This window comes from Canis lupus, chromosome 12 (assembly GCF_048164855.1).
Source record: "Canis lupus baileyi chromosome 12, mCanLup2.hap1, whole genome shotgun sequence".
In the NCBI taxonomy this organism is placed as follows: domain Eukaryota; kingdom Metazoa; phylum Chordata; class Mammalia; order Carnivora; family Canidae; genus Canis; species Canis lupus.
The window spans coordinates 28,435,771-28,457,144 of record NC_132849.1 but is presented as its reverse complement, the minus strand read 5'-3'; the positions used below and the strand labels follow the sequence as shown (position 1 = coordinate 28,457,144).

The following is a 21,374-nucleotide window of genomic DNA, read 5'->3' as shown; positions in this document are numbered from 1 at the left end:
AAGCTGTCAGTTTTACGCTAAAAATCAGCAAACTTCTTTTGCAAAGGCCATATAGTAAATATTTTTGGCTTTACAAGCCATACACCAGTCTCTTACTACTAGTCATCTCTGCTATTGTAACACAAAAGCAGCCACATGAAGATGTAAACAAATGGGCGTGGCTGTGTTCAAATAAAACCTTATTAACAAAGGTAGATATAGGGCCAGATTTGGCCTATGGGCTGTAGTTTGCCAATTCCTTTTTTACTCCCTTGTTTACTGTCATTGACTTCCCACTGCCCTTAGCATAAAATCCAGACTTGTAACATGGTCTGAAAACCTTACGTGATTGTCCCTACCTCTCACCACCTCTTTTTTTCACATCCCTCATTACACTGTGCTGCAGACATACTGAACTTTGACGTCCTACAGTGTATTTTACTTTTCCTCCTTCATACCTTTTCATATACCATTAATTTTGCTTTCCTCTTTATTTCCCCAAAATAGTTCATTTTTACTAGGCCTTCCTTCAAATCCTGACTTAGATATTACTTCCTCTGAGCAGCTTTTCTAGATCCACTTTCACCTCCCTCAAATGTAGATTAGGTTGGCTTCTTCACAGTCCTAGGAGATACTATGTTGCTTCTAGCACTCACCATGCTGAGTTCTGTCCATCTACTTGTCTTAACCAGAGTATAATCTTCATGAAGTGAACATGGTGTCTCTTTTCCTCTTAGAGCCACACAGTGAGCATAAACAAATAAATGATGAAGGCATCCTGGAGAAAAGAAAACTCTAGAGGACCTTATGGTTTTCAAATATTTGCAGGAGAGAATGAGGTATATAGTTCTTTGTAGCCTCAAGGGGAAGAACAAGAACAGAGGGAAATTGAGGAAGACAGCTTTTAGATTGATGTAAGCAAGTTGTATCTAATAGAGCTAGCAAATATGGAATGAATTCTCCAGGAGGTTATGAATTCCCATTTACTGAGGTTTTCAAACATCAGTTGGATTAGATGACCTTTGAAGCAAATAGTTAATTCATCTGAGGTCCAAATATAGTTATACACAGTACATATTTAGAATTTTGATGACAAGCCTCTAGATGTACACAGAATGATTTCTTATCTTTCCTCCCATCAGCCCAAGGTTTACTGATATTTGCAGAGTTGATATCTGCGGTTAAGAGGACATTGGCTCGTCTCCTTGTGATCATTGTGAGCTTGGGCTATGGCATTGTGAAGTAAGTATTGGTGTGTTGGAAAGATACTGTGCCTCCAATCTGGTGACTCCTCCCTTCTACATTAGGAGCTCTGTGAAACTGGACACTCCTCAGTATTATAACACAAATCCTATATGAAAATACCTGCAAGAAGGTGTTTTTAAGGGATTTCCATGTACTGACCACTTTACCCTGTCCTCAAATAAAGATCTTGAGGGATGCCTGGGTGCCTTAGTGGTTGAGCATCTGCCTTCAGCTCAGGGTGTGATCCTGGGGTCTGGGATTGAGTCCCACATTGGGCTTCTTGCAGGGAGCCTGCTTCTCCCTCTGCGTATGTCTCTGCCTCTCTCTGTGTCTCTCATAAATAAAATCTTTAAAAAAAAAATAAAGATCTTGAATTTGAATTCCAGTAGCTTTTTATAGTTAGATGAATAAGTAATCCACCTTAAGGATAGGAAAATTTTAAATGATTCTTAAAGTTCAAACCATTTTCTATTTCCTAGACACATAGTTATTCTTTTGTCGTTCCCCCCAGTGAGGGGCTTGAACTCACAACCCCGAGATCAAGACCTGAGCTGAGATCAAGAGTCACTCAACTGACTAAGCCCCCCAGGTGCCCCAGGTTACGCTTTTACAATTGTATTTGAGTATTTTAAGGGGGAAAGGACTAAACACCAGGTTAGCAGATTTCAGACTACAACCTGGCCGTCCTATGAGAACCCTACTCCTTCCAGATTCTCTCAGGCCCATCTTTTATGTCTCAATCCTGAGAGTTAGTAAGAATGAACATAGAAGAGCTTGTCCTCTTTATCCTCCCTGCCCTTTTTTTGGTACCATTGTTCTTTATTCTTAAGATTCTCTAATTTCTAGAAGCTCAAGCTTTCAGATTGGATCACCTGCTATATCTTTTCACTGCAATTGCCTTTCAAGTTCCAGATTTCTCCCCTCAGCCCTTAACTCTCCCAAGTATTTGCTTCACTGTCTTTCTCAATGCTTCATGTGTCAGAATTCCTTGTGATTTCAGTATCTCTGTGTGTGATCCTATGAGTAACCTGATCTCACCTCCCCACCTCCACTGCTCTCACCTGTCCCCCCCTCCATTACTGATTCTTACTGCCACTTTCTAGACTTTATTATTATATTGAACTGTGCCCTCTTTATCATTGTAAATGTTAAGCAATCCACTTTTCAACTGTCACCTTCTTTCCTGTTTATTTTTCCTAATAGTTCCATCTTTGACCCTGGTGTGGCCTCTGACCTTTTGATACCGCCACCTTCAATCGATCCTGCAGGATGCTGAAAGTCTGCATATACCTGAAGCCCTCTGCCTTTCTCTTCGTCAGCCTCCCTCAATAAATCCATCTTTCTGTCCACTTCAGGCTCATACCCAAGCCACAGAATCTGTCTGAGAAGAACACCCGACCATACTGCAGGCTCATCTCACTTCAAGTGTACCCTGTGGGCCCCTGGCAGTTTCTAGATCCTCTTGCCAATTGATGGTCCCTTTCCCACTCTGCGGAAGACCATTATCCCCCCTACTCTCCCCTCTAGCCTCAGACTCCCTACCCACGTCTGTCTTAGCCACTCTTGTTTCTTTTCTCACTGAGGAAATGGAAGCCATTAGAGGGGAATTCCAGTGCATTTCTGCCACCAAGTCTGTACCATTCCCCCCATATCTGGACCACATACAGCTCTTTTCCTCCTCTTGAAGGACACGTGGTAAAGTCCTTCCCCTGGCCTCAGTCCTGGATCCTGTTACCTCCCACCTGTCCGTAGGTTCTGTTTCCTGTGGTGTCATCAGCTTTCCTGCATCACTGCCATCAGCATGTTGTTGGTTCAGTCATCTTCCAAAGCATACCTCCCTCAATCCCAGCCAACCATCTCCACTGTTTCTCCTTCATTTCTCTTCATTCCTGTGCAGCATCATTTCTCAGATGCATTGTCTGTACTTGCCACTTCAACTTCCCTCATTTTCTTCTGAACATACCCTGGTTTTGTCTCCATCCTCCATTGAGACTGCTCTTGTCAATCACCTGGACTTCTGTTGCCAAACCACATGGCTTTGTTCAGCCTTGGTGCCAGGGTCCTGTGGCAGCTTGAGTCTTAGAGCCCCTGGCTGCTCCTCCCCAGTGCCCCCTGCTAGACTCTCTTTATCTTCCTTAGCTCCAGCACTGAAGTGCCCCAGGCTCAGGCCCCAGACCTCCATTCCAGTGACTCGCATCCCTGGGCACGCTTATCCAGTTTCTTGGCTCTAAAATCAGGACACATCATCCACAGTGAACCCACCCCTCCTTTCCACAGCCACCACCCTGGGTCCAACCACCATCTTCTCTCCCTAGATGACTTCAGTACCCTCCTAACTGGTTTCTTGCATCTGCCCTGGTCTCCTCTCAGTCTTTTCAGACACAGCAGCAGCCAAGATGATCCTTTTTAAACACAACTCTGATCTCCTTACATTTCTGTTCATCTCACTCAGTGAAACTCTAATTCCCTTCTGTGGTTTTTCAGATAGCTGACCTTACCTCCTACCATTCTCCCTTTTGAACCCTCTGTTCTGTCCTGTTGCTGTTTCTTAAAACACAATAGACATTTCCTCTCAGTGCTGTAAAGGCCTCTGCCTGTAAGTATATTCCCGCAGATCCAGGCATGGTTTGCTTTCTCACTCTCATCTCTGCTCACCATCCTCTCCCAGGGAGGCTAGTGCTGTCAAGATGCCCAGTGTGGTGCACACCTTCGTTCACTCTGACCCTCACCCCTTGTATAGTGCCACTTGATGCATATGTTAGGATTTGCTGTCTCTTCTCTTCCACTTGGATATGACTTCCGTAGAGTAAGAGCTTAGCCTGTCTTGTGCCCTTCTGCTTAAGGCCCCTGCACAGTCCCCCAGCACATAGTAGGCATGTAGTAAATATGCACTGAATCCACACCCATATACTTGTGAGCTTGAGATTGGTGTAGTTAGCAAGATTTTAGCCAGAAAACCTTTTTTCCATTGGGTATTTATTGAGATTCCTTCTTATGTGCTTTTGGGGTTTTGGTAGGTTTGTTTGTTTTTGGCCTTAATACAATATACAGACCACAGAGTCCTCATACGGAATCTTGTACCCCACAGTTCTAGTTACAAACTTAGAGCACTCATAGTTCTGGCTGTTGGAAGACTCTAGTTAGGGGGCTATAACGAGTCAGAATTTAGATGAACTATATTAGATACAGAGTCTTAAATATAAGCTGTGGATATTAGTTTAATTTTTAGTTAGAGTTTGTTTTAAAGTGACTACATTACGTATTTTTCCAAAATCAGTTTTTTTCTTCTAATTACTCTGGCAAGAGGTTTTTGAGCTAAAACTAGTTTGTGCTATGTGATTTGCAAATTTCATGAAATTTTAGTTCGGTTTTCAAATTACTCATCACAGAAATCACCGTCTTTGCATTTTCCAAAATCATTGATATTTTTAAAGAATCAAAATGTTACTTTAATTCTTTTCAATGTAAAGAAGGGAAACTACAGTGTGATAGCACTCTTCTTTTGGGTATTGAGAGAAGAAAGGGAATAGAATTCAATATCCTAATACTCCTGTTCTTTTTCTGCCTAAATCAGAAGATCAGTGAATTATCTCTTAAAAAAAAAAAAAAAGTATCCCAGAACAGTTTTTAATTAATGTTCATGAAAGAATTAAGTTACTGTTCCTGCCAGTGACACGAGTTGCCACTGAGCCTCCTAGGTTTCTCAGGCTACTCTTCTGTCCTGTGCAAGTGAATTCCTGAGTTATGTTAATCCTCTGGCACCTGGGTAGCCTCAACATGTTGCTTTATGGGTATCAGTACAGCATCTAGTCCTAGAGAAGGAGGCCTGTTTCTCCTGAGCCTGTTTTGCCCTGTTCAGAGGAAATAAACTATTTCTTAAAACCAAGGAAGCAGTGGCTGGACTGGGGGGGAGAGGGGCTGATTCGATTCGATAATGATTTCTCTGTATTGAAAATAGAGCCATTTACTGTATTCAAATGCATTTTATTTACTGGTGCCTTTCTTTCTTTTATTATTATTTTTTTCTGTTTCCTCTCCCTCATTCTAGGCCCCGTTTAGGAACAGTCATGCACCGAGTGGTCGGACTGGGAATTCTCTACTTTATCTTTGCAGCTATTGAAGGCGTGATGAGAGTTATTGGGGTAAAAACCACACAATTCCACTTCCATCCCTTTTTGTTGTTGCTATGAAATAAGATTACTTTATATCTCCTGAGATACATTTTTAAAGATAGAACATTTATGAAAAAGGCCTAATTTGAGCTTTTTTTCCCTATTGGACTATTTCCCTTTTTAAATACTTCCTTAAAGTAGTCAAAGTCCAGACAGAGTACCTCTTAAAACATGATCAATTATGAAGCCATTGCTTGATGTCATCCCCTAGGAATTAGCTCCATCTCAAAAACCCACCTGGTTATTCTTTATAAAGAAATGTATCTTTGTCATTATGCAGTTGGAACACATTCATTTCTTCCTTAACCCTTGGTCTGAACACGTGGAAGTGAACGGAATTAACTATACCCTTTACACATGCAGACATTACATCTCATCACTCTTAAGTTTCATTTGATTATAAGTAGTCTCTGACTCTCATGGACTCAATGTTTGGGGATTCAGCAGACTCCATTCTTGGAAGAATCACAAGAAGGTAGTATCTAGGGGGAAATGACTTGGGTAATGTGGGCAGCAGTGCTTTACTCTCTAGAAAAAGGCAGAACATAGATATCGGAGAAAACCCCTAGGTTTCTAGCTCTTGGTTTTTCTTAGTAATATGGTTGGTGACTGAGTGATTAAGCAGCACCTTACTTGATTCAAAGAACGTAGTAATTTTTACCTAAAGTGTCTTTTGAACTAGTTGTGTAAATCAGATCACTGCACAGAGTGAATAATCTTATGTTGCCATATAAGTTTATTTCATGTATTTTTTATTTTGAAGCAGGCCATTTGTCCAGTTTGTTAAAAGCCTCATTCTTCTTTTTTTCTATTATCTTTGATACATCTGCATTCTGTAATAGATACACCTGCTCTATTCATCTTTGACTCTTTGAAAGGTACATTTATTTTTACTTCTACAGAGTAGTGAAAAGCTTTGCATTTATATATATAATTTACAGCAACTAGTCTTTGGTAGAAAGAAGATAAATATCGCACATAAGATGTAGTATATGCATTGTATTTCTTTTAAATTTTGCATAGCCAACATCTTAGATATAACTTTTAAATATGATTTTTTGTCAACTTTTGATTAAAGTATTTCATCTATGGTTTGTTTTTACCCTTCCATGCCCCCCCCCCTTTTTTTTTCTTTCTATGTCCCTTCACAGGTAGTAGGAAAGATCAGGAATCCATTTCATTAGTAGCTCTTGGCAGTAGGTTTGGTGTGGAGATGGGAGAGATCGAAACGGTTGACCTAAGTAGGTCTGGAGACATGACATGTTTTATTTGCCATTCTGTAATACAATTTTACATTACCATTGAACCAGGTAGATGGCAAGCTAACATCTGTTGCTGCCAAAACAAAAATTTCCATATGCTTAAACACAATTTTGTTAGGAATAAAATTTTTATGTGGCTTTTGTAAAGTGATAAGATGAGCTAAATTGTTTTTCTTTTTCATGTAATAATTTCTATAGTATAATGAAACGTTTATATTCAGATTTCCCTCCGTTTTTATCTTTCAGGGTTCTAACCATTTAGCTGTTATTTTTGGTGACATTATTTTGGCAGTTATTGACTCCATTTTTGTATGGTTCATATCCTTTACTATGTCCTTAAGTACTTTGTTGTATCATTAAAATCCGATTACTTTCAGTTTGTAATAATAGTAGTAATAGAAATATAGGTATACATTATTTTTAATCTCAATATAGGAATTTAGTTGAAGGTGAAAAAGCAACAGTTCCCCAAAGAATATCTTTATTTTTTCTCTTCACCAAACTTAAGTGCTCAGTATGTACCCCATACTGAGGAGGCAGAGAAGATAAAGGTATTGTCCCTGCATTTAAGAAATACATATTCTGGTAGGGAAGACAAATATATAACTAGGAACAATATAGCAATAGTAATTGCCATCTTAAAGAGGTGCTATGCTAACAGGGAAGAAAAAGTAATTCTAGCACAGAAATCAGGAAAGACATCACAGAGATGGACATTAAATTGTGGCTTGGAGGACAGATGAGATTAACTGGGCAAAGAATTGGGGAAAAGGCATCCTGGGAAGAACTGGAAACAAATAGTTGGAACCGTGAAAATATGGGAGCAGTGGTGGAATTTTCCAGAATAGCTTGGACATGTGTGGGAGAATCACAGAAGGAAGGAAAAGATAGAATGACATGCTCAAGAGTCTCAAGTTCCTTCTGTGGGGAGAAAGGAGAAGGGAATCAAAGCCACACGGGTGAGTAGCATGATGAAATGTATGTTAGAAAGAACTCGTGAATGACATTTAAAAATGACCTGGAAGGGGCACTGGCTGCCTCAGTTGGAAGAGCATGCAACTCTTGATCTCAGGGTTGTAAGTTCATATGCCATGTTAGGTGTAGAAATTATTTAAAATCTTATAAATATAAAAATTACCTGGAAAAGGAGAGTCTAGAGCCTAGAGGTAGAAAGTCTAGTAAAGAGTCATTTGCAGTGGTTCAAAAAAGAGATGGTGAGAATTAAAAATAGGGCAAAGACTCCAGATGATAGACTTAGTAGCAATGGGTGGGAAAAGAAGGAAGAGTGCTCCAGAGAGGTACTGTATGTCTCATTTGGGTTGTTGGGGACAGTGTTGCCATCCCCAAAGCAATGAATTTAGGGAAGGGACCATGATGGTTGAAGTTTGAGCTGCCCAGGGCATTAGTGTTAAGTACAGTTGGAAATCCCAGTCTGGGTTTATAAAAGGAATTGGAAGTGATGATAATGGTTGTAGGTCATCTTCATGAGAGAGGTTACAACCCTTGGAAGCAACCCAAGAGCATGTAGACCAGTGAGAGAGGAAAGGACCAGGATGGTGCTTAGTAGGGTAGAAATGTGCATGAAAGGAACACCAGGGTGAAGGGAGGTAGAAATGTGCGTGAAAGGAACACCAGGGTGAAGGGGGGTAGAAGAACCCAGAAATTGTCCTGGAGTGAAGACTGGGTGAGCTTTGGTAAGGAGGGGTGGTCAACAGTGTACAGTACTACAGAGAGAGGAATTGGCGAGATGAATTGGCAAGGTGCACCTGTGTGGTCATTCCAGAGGTCATAATGAGACAGCAGGAGAGCAGGTTCAGTGACATTGGTGGGGCAGAAGCCGTATTACAGTAGGAGAAGTTTTAGAAGCATGGTAACCCATTCTTGAGGACTCCTCACTGCTTCAGTGACTCCAGTGGAGTCTGAAAAATTCCATCCTTTTTCATTCCAAGGCAGAGCCCTCTAATTCTAATATTCGTGGAAATGGGAGGAACTCTAAAGAAATTGTGACCTGCTCAGAGCAGAATGCAGTGTTATACATATCCTAGAACATTATTTTTATCTTTTTCTTCTGCATTTACATCCTACCTGAAATTTTTTTCTATAGATTTTCTTTTTACCAAGTTTTTTGTTTCCACTGTCTTCAATACTTGTCTTTTAGCTTTTAATATTAAATGTTTTTTCATTTCCTTGTAATTTCTTTCCATTTTCTCATCATTGTTTCTCACAGGAAAGCCAGAGGGCTTGAGTCTGCCTGTGTTCTTCCTGTGCAGGCATGCTAACAAACAGGGCCTTTTCTGAGGCCCCTGTAGGTGGTTTCTTATAAACCCAGTCCGTCTGTTCTTTAAACTCCGTTTGTGAATTTTTAGTACGCTTCCACGTTAAAAACAAAACAAAAAACCTTGTATTTACTCTCCTTACTCTCTAAAGCAATGATTCTTACCCTTGTTTGGGTACTGGGACTGAAGATACCTTTGAAAGTCAAATGAGAGCTGGGGAACCTCTTTTCAGAAAATTATAAACACACATCTCATAGAAGTTTTGCCTGCGGTGGGGCATTTAAAAACCTCCAAAGTTATATCCGTGGATTCCCTACTGTCTGAAGAGTGTCTAGTTAAGAAATAATACCTCATTTAAAGAGTTGTTTCTGACTGAACGTGCTTAAAAATAATCTGTCATACTTCTGTTTGAATCCAAGTTTGTTGAAAAAAAAATACATCGTTTCAGAGAATGATACCAATTTTCCTATAGCGTAATTTTTATATTTTCCACATGAAAAGATATTGAACTGTTCAAAAGGTGAACTACATTCCTCAGTTCTGCCCACAACCAGTGCTCTGGCCGTGAGTGCTCATCCCCAGGGGCTGTGGTTCTTGTTCCGCTGCAGCCACATCCCTTGTTATTGAAGCTCAGCTGACCTGAGGAGAATGGGCAGGCAGGATGAACATACCTGGCATCAGTATAGGCAGAATTGCAGTGAAGGTGAGCCTAGCTGTTAGTCTCAGCATTACCAGCTCCAGATTCTTCTCTTCTGTCATTGCCTATTTAGAAAGTGAGCTTAAGATACCTGCTTAATATGGAATGGTCTCTACAATTACATATGCTTGGAGCCTTTCATAAGTGAGCAAGTATGTTCTTCAGTCAATTAACTAAACTATAGACATTACATTTTTTAAAAATCTGTATTGTCTTTTTTCCTGGTAATTTATAGATTTGTATTTCAAAGATTTTCTGTTCACCATCCACAAGGTAGTTCACTGGGAAAAACAGTAATGCATGCTACTTGGCAGAAAATTCCAAAGATAAGCAGCTCTAAAGGCCCATTTTCATCTGGATTTGAATGAGAGCAATTTATCATCTGTATGGAGAATGTTGACTTTGGTCCATTCCAACATGTAGGGAACCAAATTGGAGTGGAGAGATAAGGAAAACAGCCAGAAGATTTAGTTTGCTTAATGATTAATATTGTTAATAAAGGTGTTTGAAATAAAAGTCATAAAGAAGTCCAGAAATTAAAATTATCTTGGTTAGTGTTTCATGGTGAGAGAAAGAAAATTTAGTATTGATTTCAGCTTGAACTTGAATTTCCTGTTTGCTTTTAGATAGCTATTTGGCAGTTCTCTTTACGGAGATGAAAAATCTGCATTTTCTTTACAGGAAGAGTAGATTTCTTAAAGGGTTACAAATGGCAAGCAAAAGAAGCAGGTCTACATACAGCATTGAGCGCTTGCATAATGACCCTGCTTCCTTTGCTTTGATGAACCTAACAGAACTATCCTGTAAGAAAATGATTCTAAAAAAAAAGAAAAAAAAATAGCTTGAAAAATTCAGAGCCGTAGCTTTTCTCATGAAGCCCTCTTCCTCTTTTTTTTCTGCTTGTTTTTAATTTTTTGCTGTTTTGCTGCAGGCAAATGATTCTGATCTTGTGCTTCTGGCCAGCCTCCCTCTCTCTCTTCTTGACTCTGGCTTGTGCTGGTGGATATCCTTTTCCTACTGCAGCAACATGTTCATATTGCTTCTCACTTCAGGATAACCAAGCCTGTTTGCTTTCGTAACCACTTTCCTTTAATGGAAGAAATGATCTAAGCTTTACTTAAATTTAATAATGTCTTGGTAAGTGGAGGTTTAGGCAGTTTTGAATTTACGTTTGATCTTTTTATTCCTTGGCTTCTAAGAAATACTATTGAATTATTAAATGAGACCATATTTTTAACATAGAAAATTCATTTTAGTCAAGAATTTAAAATATTTGTCTTGATAATGCTTTTTTTTATAAATTCTGACAGTAATTGGTTGAATTGTGTTATTTTAGAAATTGATCTTCTTTTGCAATTCACTGGTCATTTAAGAGGACTGAATAGCAGTTTTGATAATTTGAGTGCTTCCATGAAGGTTCTGATTTGTGAAGTATTTGGAATTTAAAATAGGCATAAATACAAAATTTGCCACTTCAGTTCTTTTGCTCCACTCTGCTATTTTCAGCATATGGATCACGAACAAAATGTGGTGATGTGCTCCAGAGGAAGCACCCCTTTTACAAAGAGAGAACTCTGGCTTGAATCCCAGCTTCACTGCTGAAGAGTCAGTAGAGAAGCCCCTTTTTGCTTCTTCATACTTGACAATGTTGAGCTTTACCTGATCCCTGTGCTCATAGAAAACAGGTTAAGAAAACCCCTACCCTTTCATCTTCTGTGGAAAAGGCTTACTACAAAGGACCTCCCTTCCCAATAGGACTTTCACGAGACTCCCAGATGCCCCCTTGTTACCTATGTCTGGCCTTCCCAGACACAGACCCTCCTGACCATTCTGACCAGAACACCAGGCTGGACTCAGACACCAATCTAACCAGACCACCAGCCGTCTCCTTCCCCAGGTCCCTGAGCTTCGTCCAGCACAGTCCTCCTCAGTGCCCCTCTTGAGAATCTGCACACCTCAGGGAAAGTCACTCCCAGAGCAGCTGTCTAGTCACACCACCCACTTCCCCACATCTGCTTTCCAGTCTTGTTTTCCCCTCCCTATAAAAACAAAGCCCTGTCTGGCCTGACTTGTGGGACTCTCTCAGATCTTAGAGTTAGAACATTCTCCCCATTGTAATAAGCCTCATCTGCAATAACCTTTTGAATGAAGTCTTTCCTGGCCTAAGTCCCAATTTGTTTTATTTGACATATTTCATTTTTCAGTTCATACAATGGAATTGATAGATGACCTAAGTCTTAATTATGGTCATTGAGAGGATAAAATGAGAGTAGACTAGAAAGAACAAAGTAAGAAACAGAGACAAAGGCAAAAGCCAAAGAGCATGTCATAATATGATCTGTAAGTGTCTGACCTAAGGTGGGCTCGTTGTTTAGTGTATATACTGCTCTGCCCTATGCTTTGGGAGCTTGACATTGAAGGAGAACATCATAGAGGTTCTTGCTTGTTGTCTTCCTCAAAGTTTATTTAGTTCAGACCATGGTAAATGGTAAAGCAAAATCTGTGATAAAAATCAATATCATGATAATACAGTATTGGCTTAAATAATATTTTCTGTGTTTTTATAGGAACTATAGCAGTACTAATTTTAGAAATGTAGACGATTCTTTGTTTTTTAACTGTTTATTACTATTTAAAATGTTTTTCCTTAACTTTTTTTGCACATATTTATAAGTTTGGCACAAACAATGAAGACTCTAAGGCTAAGAAAGAACACAGTGAAATTTTCTTTATACAGGCACTTTACAAATACTCTGATCTTTGCTGTACTGGGTAAGCTATTTAATTTTTTATATTATAATAAATTATTTCAGTATTGCATGTTCCTTTAAAGATGACTCTTTTGATGTGTTTCAGCTTCTATAGTGTTTATGGTATGGACAACTAAGACATTTAGAATTGCAAAATGTCAATCAGTAAGTATAACCTTCCTATTTAAATAGTTTTTCATTTTTAATTATACCAGTTTGGGTAATTTTGAAGAATGTAGTTTGTGTTTGTAAACAGAGGCAATTTAAGTGGAGATTTTCAGCTTAGTTTGAATTATTTTACATAGAATTATAAGAACTTTTGCCTCCTTTAAGTGAATCTGAAAAAGTTCCTCCTAAATCTGCTTTTCAAATTATGCTCTTCCCTTTATATATATATATATATTTTTTGATGGGTACACAATTTTTATTACACTGTTTCTATGTGGTTCAAAAATTGCATAAGAAAAGTTTTTTGAAATTGTATAGATGATAAAGGGGAACATACAGATAAATTTTTGCACATACAGGGGCCTGAGGCTATAATCACTCACTATATTGTCTGGTATAAAGAAGGTGGTCAATTTAGTAACATAAAACAAAGCAAAACAGAAAAAAACAATCCCTCTGAAGTCCCTCTTTTTGGTCAAGGTATTAATTCCCATCCCAGCTTCTTGCCCGATCACCCAGTTCTTTTACACATACACAGTCTTACACTTTTCCAACGAGTATTTATTATTAGTTAAGCCATGATTCAGGATCCCAGGGTGGGGATCACCATGTACCCAGGTCCCCCTTCACCACCCTGGGAAAAGGATGGAGGACAGAGGAGAGGTGGGTGGAGCCAGTTCAGATCTTGCCAGGAAATGTGCCTTCTGCCCAGAGGTCATCCCAGGCCAACACCCAGGATATGGGGCAGAGGGACTTGTACACATGCCGGTACCATTTGCACATGGAGACATCACCCCCTTTAGCAGCCATTGCCTTCTCACAGCGGTGGAAGTCCAGGTAGTTGTGCCAGCAGTTCCTAGTCTGGTTCTATTTGGGGAAGCGGCTGTCAAAAGGGGCAGACTGGTAGTCCTTGATTTTGGACTTGATGTCTTCTCCCATGGTGCTGACTCTAAAGACACCCCTGCAGCACCTCGCAGCTCAGTGTGACCCTCAGCAAAGACCCCCTTTATATATTTTGAAAAAATATTATCTTTCTATATAACTTAAGGTAACAGGAAATCTTCTTGCATATCATGAAATTGGGTTGTTTTGTATCTAAATGGTACTGTAAACCTTTAGTCTGACATGCTTATAGGATGGTACATTCATTATGAACATTCAGGAGATACTCTCCGTGGGTTCTCTAGGTAGAAGATAATGTTTCTTAGACTTAAAATGTAAAAGGCCTTCAAAAAAAAACTTTAAAAACCCCTCATCGGGGCTTCTGGATTTAAGCTAGTTTCTAGTTCTAAATAAACATTACAAACAGTCCTCTGAGCATCCTAGATTTCTGCCTTAGGGATAATTAAGTGAGAGAAGAAACTGAACTTTCTGGAATTTCTTTTTTCTCTTCCCCTCACTTTAGGGTTTTTCACTTGGAGTTCTAAGTGTATCTTTTGGATTTTTATTTTTGTTTTCTAAATCTTTCTGTTGACCCTAAAATTATGGAAAGGCACATTCATCATGTTAAATAGCCCTTTTTGAAACATTTCAAACAATAAATAAAATCTCCTGTCTCATTGAAAGCAAGGTAACCTATTAGAAAAAATACTACAGGGGATCCCTGGGTGGCTCAGCGGTTTAGTGCCTGCCTTTGGCCCAGGACGTGATCCTGGGGTCCGGGGATCGAGTCCCGCATCGGGCTCCCAGCATAGAACCTGCTTTTCCCTCTGCCTGTGTCTCTGCCTCTCTCTCTCTATCATGAATAAATAAATAAAATCTTAAAAAAAAAAAAAAGAAAAAGAAAAAATACTACATTGAGATATTCAACATCAGAAATTCTAATATGATATGGATGTCAAAATACCCATTGTGAACTTGCTTCTGATTCTTCTTTTAGCCTGCCTCATGACTGTTCTCATTTAGAAAATAGATCGAATGACCTTGAAAGCCCCTTTATGATGCTAATTCTTTATGATACTGTAGTATATAATTTGTGTTAGAGTTTTATTTATCTGATTAGTTGTAAGGCTGAAGTAGGCATTCATGTTAATAATTTGATAAAGATAGTGTTTCTTAGTTTTTATTTTCTTAAAAAAACATATACTTATTTCAAAGATGAACTGGTAGGAAAGATTTCATTAGTATTTATCATTGTACACTATATTTTTTAAAGATTTTATTCGTAAGAGACACAGAGAGAGTGAGATACCTAGGCAAAGGGTGAGGGAGAAGCAGGCTTCCCAGGAGTAGCACAATGTGGGACTCGATCCCGGGACTCCAGAATCACTCCTGGAGCTGAAGGCAGATCCTCAGTTGCTGAACCACCCAGGTATCCCTGTCATTGTACGCTATTTGAATGGGAAATCTATCGATGTTGATCAGAAAATTAACATTTCATGTTTGAATTGTCCTTGTTACAGGATTGGATGGAACGCTGGGTTGATGATGCATTTTGGAGCTTCCTTTTTTCACTTATCCTTATTGTAATCATGTTTTTGTGGAGACCATCAGCAAATAATCAGAGGTACCTAACATGGGAAAATTCAAGTTTGGCAAGCATTTGTTGATCACTGCTATTGTGTTCAAATAAAAATGCATTAATAAAAACTGAGGGAGTAGGCCTCGCCTTTAAAGGAGTATACAGTCAAGTAGGGAGACAGACATAACGCAAGACAGTGAAATCAAAGGTATATAAACTTGGAAGTCCAGGGGGAAGACCAAAGAGGGATGAGGAAGACTCCTTGAAAGGCAGAATTTATGTTCTGCCTCGAGGACATGAGCAGAACAGTGGAAGATTGAGCTGTGAAAGAATGTACATTTTCTGAGATAGTGGGGGAAGCCATGGTATATTTTGGGGGTCATTAAGGCATGCATCTTGGTTAATACCTACTTACATTGGAGGGAAATAAAGCTGGAAAGGAAGGGTGGGACCAAAAACCATGAGGAGACTGAATAGTGGGTTCAGGTAGACCATTGATGACGTATGATGGGGAAGTTCCATCTGCCCCTTGCCTCACTCTTTCGCAAGGAAGGGGCCGTGAAGTTTCTTGAATGCCCTTCTAGGAAAAAAAGAAAATGTATATACCCGTGTGTATGTTTCTCTCTCTCTTTTTAAAAATACGTCATAATTATACATACATATATACATGTATACACTATTCTGCACCTTCTCCACGACGTATCTTTCCATATCATCTTGTATAGATCTGCCACATTTTTTTTAAAGTAGACTCCACGTGGGACTTGAACTCATGACCCTGAAACTGAGAATTGCATGCTCTGCCAACTGAGCTAAGCAGGCACCCCTTGATCTATCACATTATTTTTAATGGTTCTTTGGCATTCCATAATATGAATGTAGCCTAATTTATAGAACCAATCCCTAATTATTAGGCACTTTGTTTCTAGGATTATTGTTAGTATCAGCAATGCTTTCTGAATGCTGTTGGACCTAGCAAATGTGGCTCAGTCATTATGCTTTATTTTCACCAGTCAGATTAGCAATTTTGTTAGTGGGTAAGTTAAAAAGTAGTGGGCAGGGAGGGTAAACCTGACATGGAGAAGAAAGTAGAACAGGAAGTTCCCTTCCCTGAACATTGCAGAACTGCTTTCCAGAAAGATCTTACCCAGTTATGCTTTTACCAGCAGGGTTTAGAAACTCTAGTTTCAGTTTCACCACTAATAATCTTTCCTAATTTGAGAGTAATTAAATTTTTGTTATTTGAATTTTTAAGAAATGTTTAAAACATAAATATTTTTGTATGCAATTATGCTTTTAGATATGAACTGAAAACTGAAAGCTTAAATGTGTTAGTAAAAATACTCCTCCTTGTTTCTGATGTAGATATGCCTTCATGCCGTTAATAGATGATTCTGATGATGAAATAGAAGAATTCATGGTACCATCTGAAAATATAAGTGAGTGATATGTTTTTATTAAGTGGCCACTGTATTGTACCTTTACTTGTGATGCAAGGTCAGATACATTTTTTTCCTGTTAAAATAATTTTAAAACCCTATCTACAAAACCCCTATTATGCTAGACGATCACGAAAAGAAAAGTCAGTAATGAAAATTTTAAGATCATAATGTACTTTAAGCCTTTGTTACCTGTTTGCTTTTAAGGCCTAAGTATTAAAGTAGGTATACTGTTTCACATTAATAATTAATAATTTAGTGTGTATTGTTCTTAACTCCTAATAATCATTTTAATGATGATTGCTAAATCACCTCTTTTTGCTCTTTAGAATTACACATCCTTATAATTTCCTGATCATTCGCAAAGCATTTCTAATTACAGTTTTAGTACTAGTTTAATCTTTCAACTAATTTCTACATTGCATTTTATCATTTTATTAATTTTACCATAATACTTTAATTAAGTGTTAAGGCAATGTCAGTACGTCATTTAGTTGCTGAAAATAAGTGTGTAGAACCATACATGTTTATAATTGTAACTCTCAATATTATTAAGCAGTCAGTTCCACAAACTGGTAAGTAGAATCAGTACAATCCCAATCATAATTCTAACTGACCTTGGGGGCACCTGAGTGAGCTCAGTTTGGCTCAGGGCGTGATCCCGGGGTCCTGCGATCAAGTCCCACATTGGACTCCCCATGGGGAGCCTGCTTCTCCCTCCACCTATGTCTTTGCCTCTCTCTGTGTGTCTCTCATGAGTAAATAAATATTAAAAGAAAAATAGTTCTGGGATGCCTGGGTGGCTCAGTGGTTAAGCATCTGCCTTTGGCTCAGGGCATGATCCTGGAGTCCCGGGATGGAGTCCCTCATCGGGCTCCCTGCATGGAGCCTGCTTCTCTCTCTGCCTATGTCTCTGCCTCTCTCTCTCTCTCTCTCTCATGAATAGATAAATAAAATCTTCAAAAAATTAAATAAGGGATGCCTGGTTGGCTCAGTGGTTTAGCGCCTGCCTTCGATCCAGGGTGTGATCCTGGAGTCCCAGGATCGAGTTCCACATCGGGCTCCCTTCATGGAGCCTGCTTCTCCCTCTGCCTGTGGCTCTGCCTCTCTTTCTGTCTCTCATGAATAAATAAATAAGATCTTTAAAAATAAATAAAATTAATAAAATTAAATTAAAAATTAAAAAATAATTCTAACTGACCTTCAAAAAGTATAAATGATTAACCTGATTTTATTATATTTTTAGAGATTTTATTTATTTATTTTAGAGAAAGAGCATAGAAGGAAAGGGCAGAGGGAGAAAAGAATCTTAAGCAGACTCCCTACTGAGTGCAGAGTCTGTCTGACGCAGAGCTCAATTTCTGGACCCTGAGATCATGACCTGAGCTGAAATCAAGAGGGGGACACTCAACTGTGCCACCCAGGCGCTCCAGTTAACCTGATTTTAAAATGTATGTGGAAATAAATAAATAATATCTTAAATAAATAAATAAATAAATAAATAAATAAATAAATAAAATCTTTTAAAAAATAAAATAAAATAAATAAAATAAAATAAAATAATAAAATAAAAGTGGAAAAGCAAAGAACCTAAAAGAGCCCAAACATTTTTGTAGTTACAACATGGACAAATCTTGAAAACATGTATGCTAAATGAAAGAAGCCAATCATAAAGATCACGAATTGTATGACTGTGTTTAGCTGAAAAGTCCACAAAAGGTAAATCCATAGAGACAGAAAGTATATTGGTGATTGCCAGGGGTTGGGGAAGGAGTAAGTAGTGAGTGACTACTGATGGGTGTGGGGTTTCTTTTTAGGGTGATGAAATTCTTCTGAAATTAGTGGTGATGATATATAATTCTGTGACTATCCTGAAATCCACTGAATTTATACACTTCAAGACGGTACATTTTACAGTGTGGGAATTATCTCAATAAAACAAAATTAATGGACTTACATTAATTTCAAGTCTATAAAAATTTTAAGTTATACTAATCAAGATAGGGTGGTATTTGCAGAAGATTACAGAAACCTATCAGTGTATCAAAATAGAGCCCAGAAATAAGTCCACACCTATATCGTCAGTTGATTTTGTTGTTGTTGTTGTTATTACTTTAAGCAACAACATTTTGAAGAAGGTACTTTTTGGAAGTACCAAATTGATTCTATGTAATAGGTTACTAAAATGTATTTTATTTTATTTTATTGTATTGTATTGTATTGTATTGTATTGTATTGTATTTATTATTTTTAATTTTATTCATTTGTTCATGAGAGACACAGAGAGAGGCAGAGACACAGGCAGAGGGAGAAGCAGGCTCCATGCAGGAAGCCCAAAGTGGAAGTCGATCCCAGGACTCCAGGATCACTCCCTGAGCCAAAGGCAGACGCTCAACTGCTGAGCCACCCAGGCATCCCTAAAATTTTTGTTTTAAAAAGGAATGCAGGAAAAAAAAATAAATAAATAAATAAAAATAAAAAAATAAAAATAAAAATAAAAAGGAATGCAGGGATCCCTGGGTGGCGCAGCGGTTTAGCGCCTGCCTTTGGCCCAGGGCGCGATCCTGGAGACCTGGGATCGAATCCCACGTCGGGCTCCCGGTGTATGGAGCCTGCTTCTCCCTCTGCCTGTGTCTCTGCCTCTCTCTCTCTCTGTGTGACTATCATAAATAAATGAAAAAAAAAATTAAAAAAAAAAATAAAAAGGAATGCAATAGGAGTACCTGGATGACCCAGTCAGTTAAGCATCTGACTCTTGATCTCAGGGTTGTAGGATTGAGCCCCCATATCAGGCCCTGTGCTAGGCATGGAACCTACTTGAGATTCTTCCTCTCCCTTTGCCACTCCCCTCCCTCAAATAAGTAACAAATAAATTAATAATAATAATAAAGGGATGCAATAATTATTTTAAAAAATATTTTTATTTGTTTATTCATGAGAGGCACACAGAGAGAGAGAGAGAGAGGCAGAGACAGGCAGAAGGAGAAGCAGGCTCCATGCAGGGAACCTGACGTGGGACTCCATCCCAGGACTCCAGGATCACGCCCCGGACTGAAGGTGATGCTAAACCGCTGAGCCACCCGGGCTGCCCAGGATTGCAATAATTAAAGTAGCTCCAAGCTGGAAATCTCATTTGTCAACTGATTTTTGAGAAAGGCACCAAGATGTTATATGAGGATAGAATACTATTTTCTTTTTTTTTTTTTTAAGATTTTATTTATTTATTCATGAGAGACAGAGAGAGAGAGTGGCAGGGACACAGGCAGAGGGAGAAGCAGGCTCCATGCAGGGAGTCCGACGTGGGACTCGATCCCGGGTCTCCAGGATCAAGCCCTGGGCTGAAGGCAGAGCTAAACCACTGTGCCACCCGAGCTGCCCCCGAATACTATTTTCAATAAAAAGTGCTAGAATAACTAGATAAACACATGGAGGAAAAATCAGCTGGACTCCTGCCACAGATATCACAATAATAATTAATTCAATATGGACCACAAACCTAGATGGAAAATTTAAACTAGAATTCTTCTGGGGGGAAAATATATAATTCTTCTGGGGGTGCCTAGGTGGCTCAGGCGGTTAAGCATCCAACTCTTGATTTCAGTTTAGGTCATGATCTCAGAGTTGTGAGATCGAGCCCTACACTGGGCTCCACACTGGGTGTGGAGCTTGCTTAAGATTCTCTGTCTCCTTCTCCTTCAGCCCCTCCCCCCCCCAAAAAAACCCCACAGAAACAAAAGAATTATAACTCTTCTAAAAGAAAACAAGAAAATGTCTTTATAACCTTGGGTCAGACAATTTCTTGGGACATAAGAAGCAGTTACCATAAAATTTTAAAAACTGGTAAATTAGACCACCAAAATTAAAATACTTATCAAGAGAAACTTAAGAAAATGAAAGGCCAGGCTTAGAATAGAAAAAAGATTCTCTGTACATGTATCTGACAAAAGACTTATATCTAGCCCTAGACTGGAATAAAAGATCCTCAGTGCATATATCTGAGAAAGGACTTGTATCCAGGATATAAGTAAAATTCCTTTAAATCAATAAATTATAATTTGTAAAAAAACAAAAAAATACTTGAATAGACCTTACCAAAGAAGGCAAAGGAATAACCAGCACATGAAAAGGTATTCGGTATAATTGGTCATCAGGGAAATGAAAATTAAAACCATAGTGATAAACCACCACTTATCCATTAGAATGATTAAAATTTAAAAGACTGACAGCATGAAATGTTGGAGAGGATGTGGAACGGCTAGATCACTCACAGTACTAGAAGGAATGTAAAGTAGTAAGACTTCTTTGAAAAACAACGTGGTTCTTAAAACGGTAAGCATATACCTACCATACAACCTAGCCATTCCACCCTAAGATACTTACCCAGAAAAAATGATAGAAAATGATAGAAATGAAAGCAGATTTTCACAGAAAGACACTACTATACACTATTACTTTCAGTAGCTTTATTCTTTGTAGTTTAAAACTGGATATAACCCAATGTCCATCAACAGATGAATGGATAAAGTATTTGTAGTATACCCACACAATGGGCCACTGTTCGGTATCAAACCAAAGTAACCAAAACTCTACAACATAAATAAATCTCAAAACCTTTATGTTAAGTGAAAGCAGCCAATTCCAAAGGAATATTGAGTCCATGGATTATGGTTCTATTATGAAGTTCCAAAACAGGAAGAACTAAGCTATGGTGATTATGTAAATTACAACAATGGTTGCTTCTGGTATGTTTAGGATTGACCATAAAGGAATTTAAAGAACCGTCTGTGATGATGGAAATGTTAAATGTCTTGATTGAGATGGTAGTTACACAAGTGTGTATGTTTGTAAAGTCTCTTAAAATTACTTAAAATTAAAATTATACTTAAAATTTGTGTATTTTATTATATATATTGTGCCTCAATTTT

General features: G+C 38.5%; 1 protein-coding gene and 1 pseudogene across 10 annotated transcripts in view; one reads left to right on the top strand and one right to left on the bottom strand.

The window, feature by feature from the left end:
- Positions 1-21,374, top strand: part of TMEM87B (transmembrane protein 87B) — a 55,521-nt gene that overhangs the window by 20,335 nt on the left and 13,812 nt on the right. For 9 of the 10 annotated variants that reach the window (XR_012004412.1, XR_012004413.1, XM_072770232.1 and 6 more), the window contains exons 9-15: positions 1,122-1,221; positions 5,273-5,366; positions 6,905-6,980; positions 12,299-12,403; positions 12,488-12,546; positions 14,952-15,055; positions 16,376-16,449. Coding sequence is in view for 8 of the 10 variants with exons in the window: in XM_072770232.1 (XP_072626333.1) it covers positions 1,122-1,221; positions 5,273-5,366; positions 6,905-6,980; positions 12,299-12,403; positions 12,488-12,546; positions 14,952-15,055; positions 16,376-16,449 (612 nt within the window). In the remaining 2 variants the exon portion in view is untranslated. Of the gene's footprint in view, positions 1-1,121; positions 1,222-5,272; positions 5,367-6,904; positions 6,981-10,562; positions 10,639-12,298; positions 12,404-12,487; positions 12,547-14,951; positions 15,056-16,375; positions 16,450-21,374 lie in introns of all 10 variants that reach the window. The other variant, XM_072770230.1, reaches the window with a different exon arrangement.
- LOC140601396 (cytochrome c oxidase subunit 6B1 pseudogene) lies at positions 13,090-13,568 on the bottom strand (annotated as a pseudogene).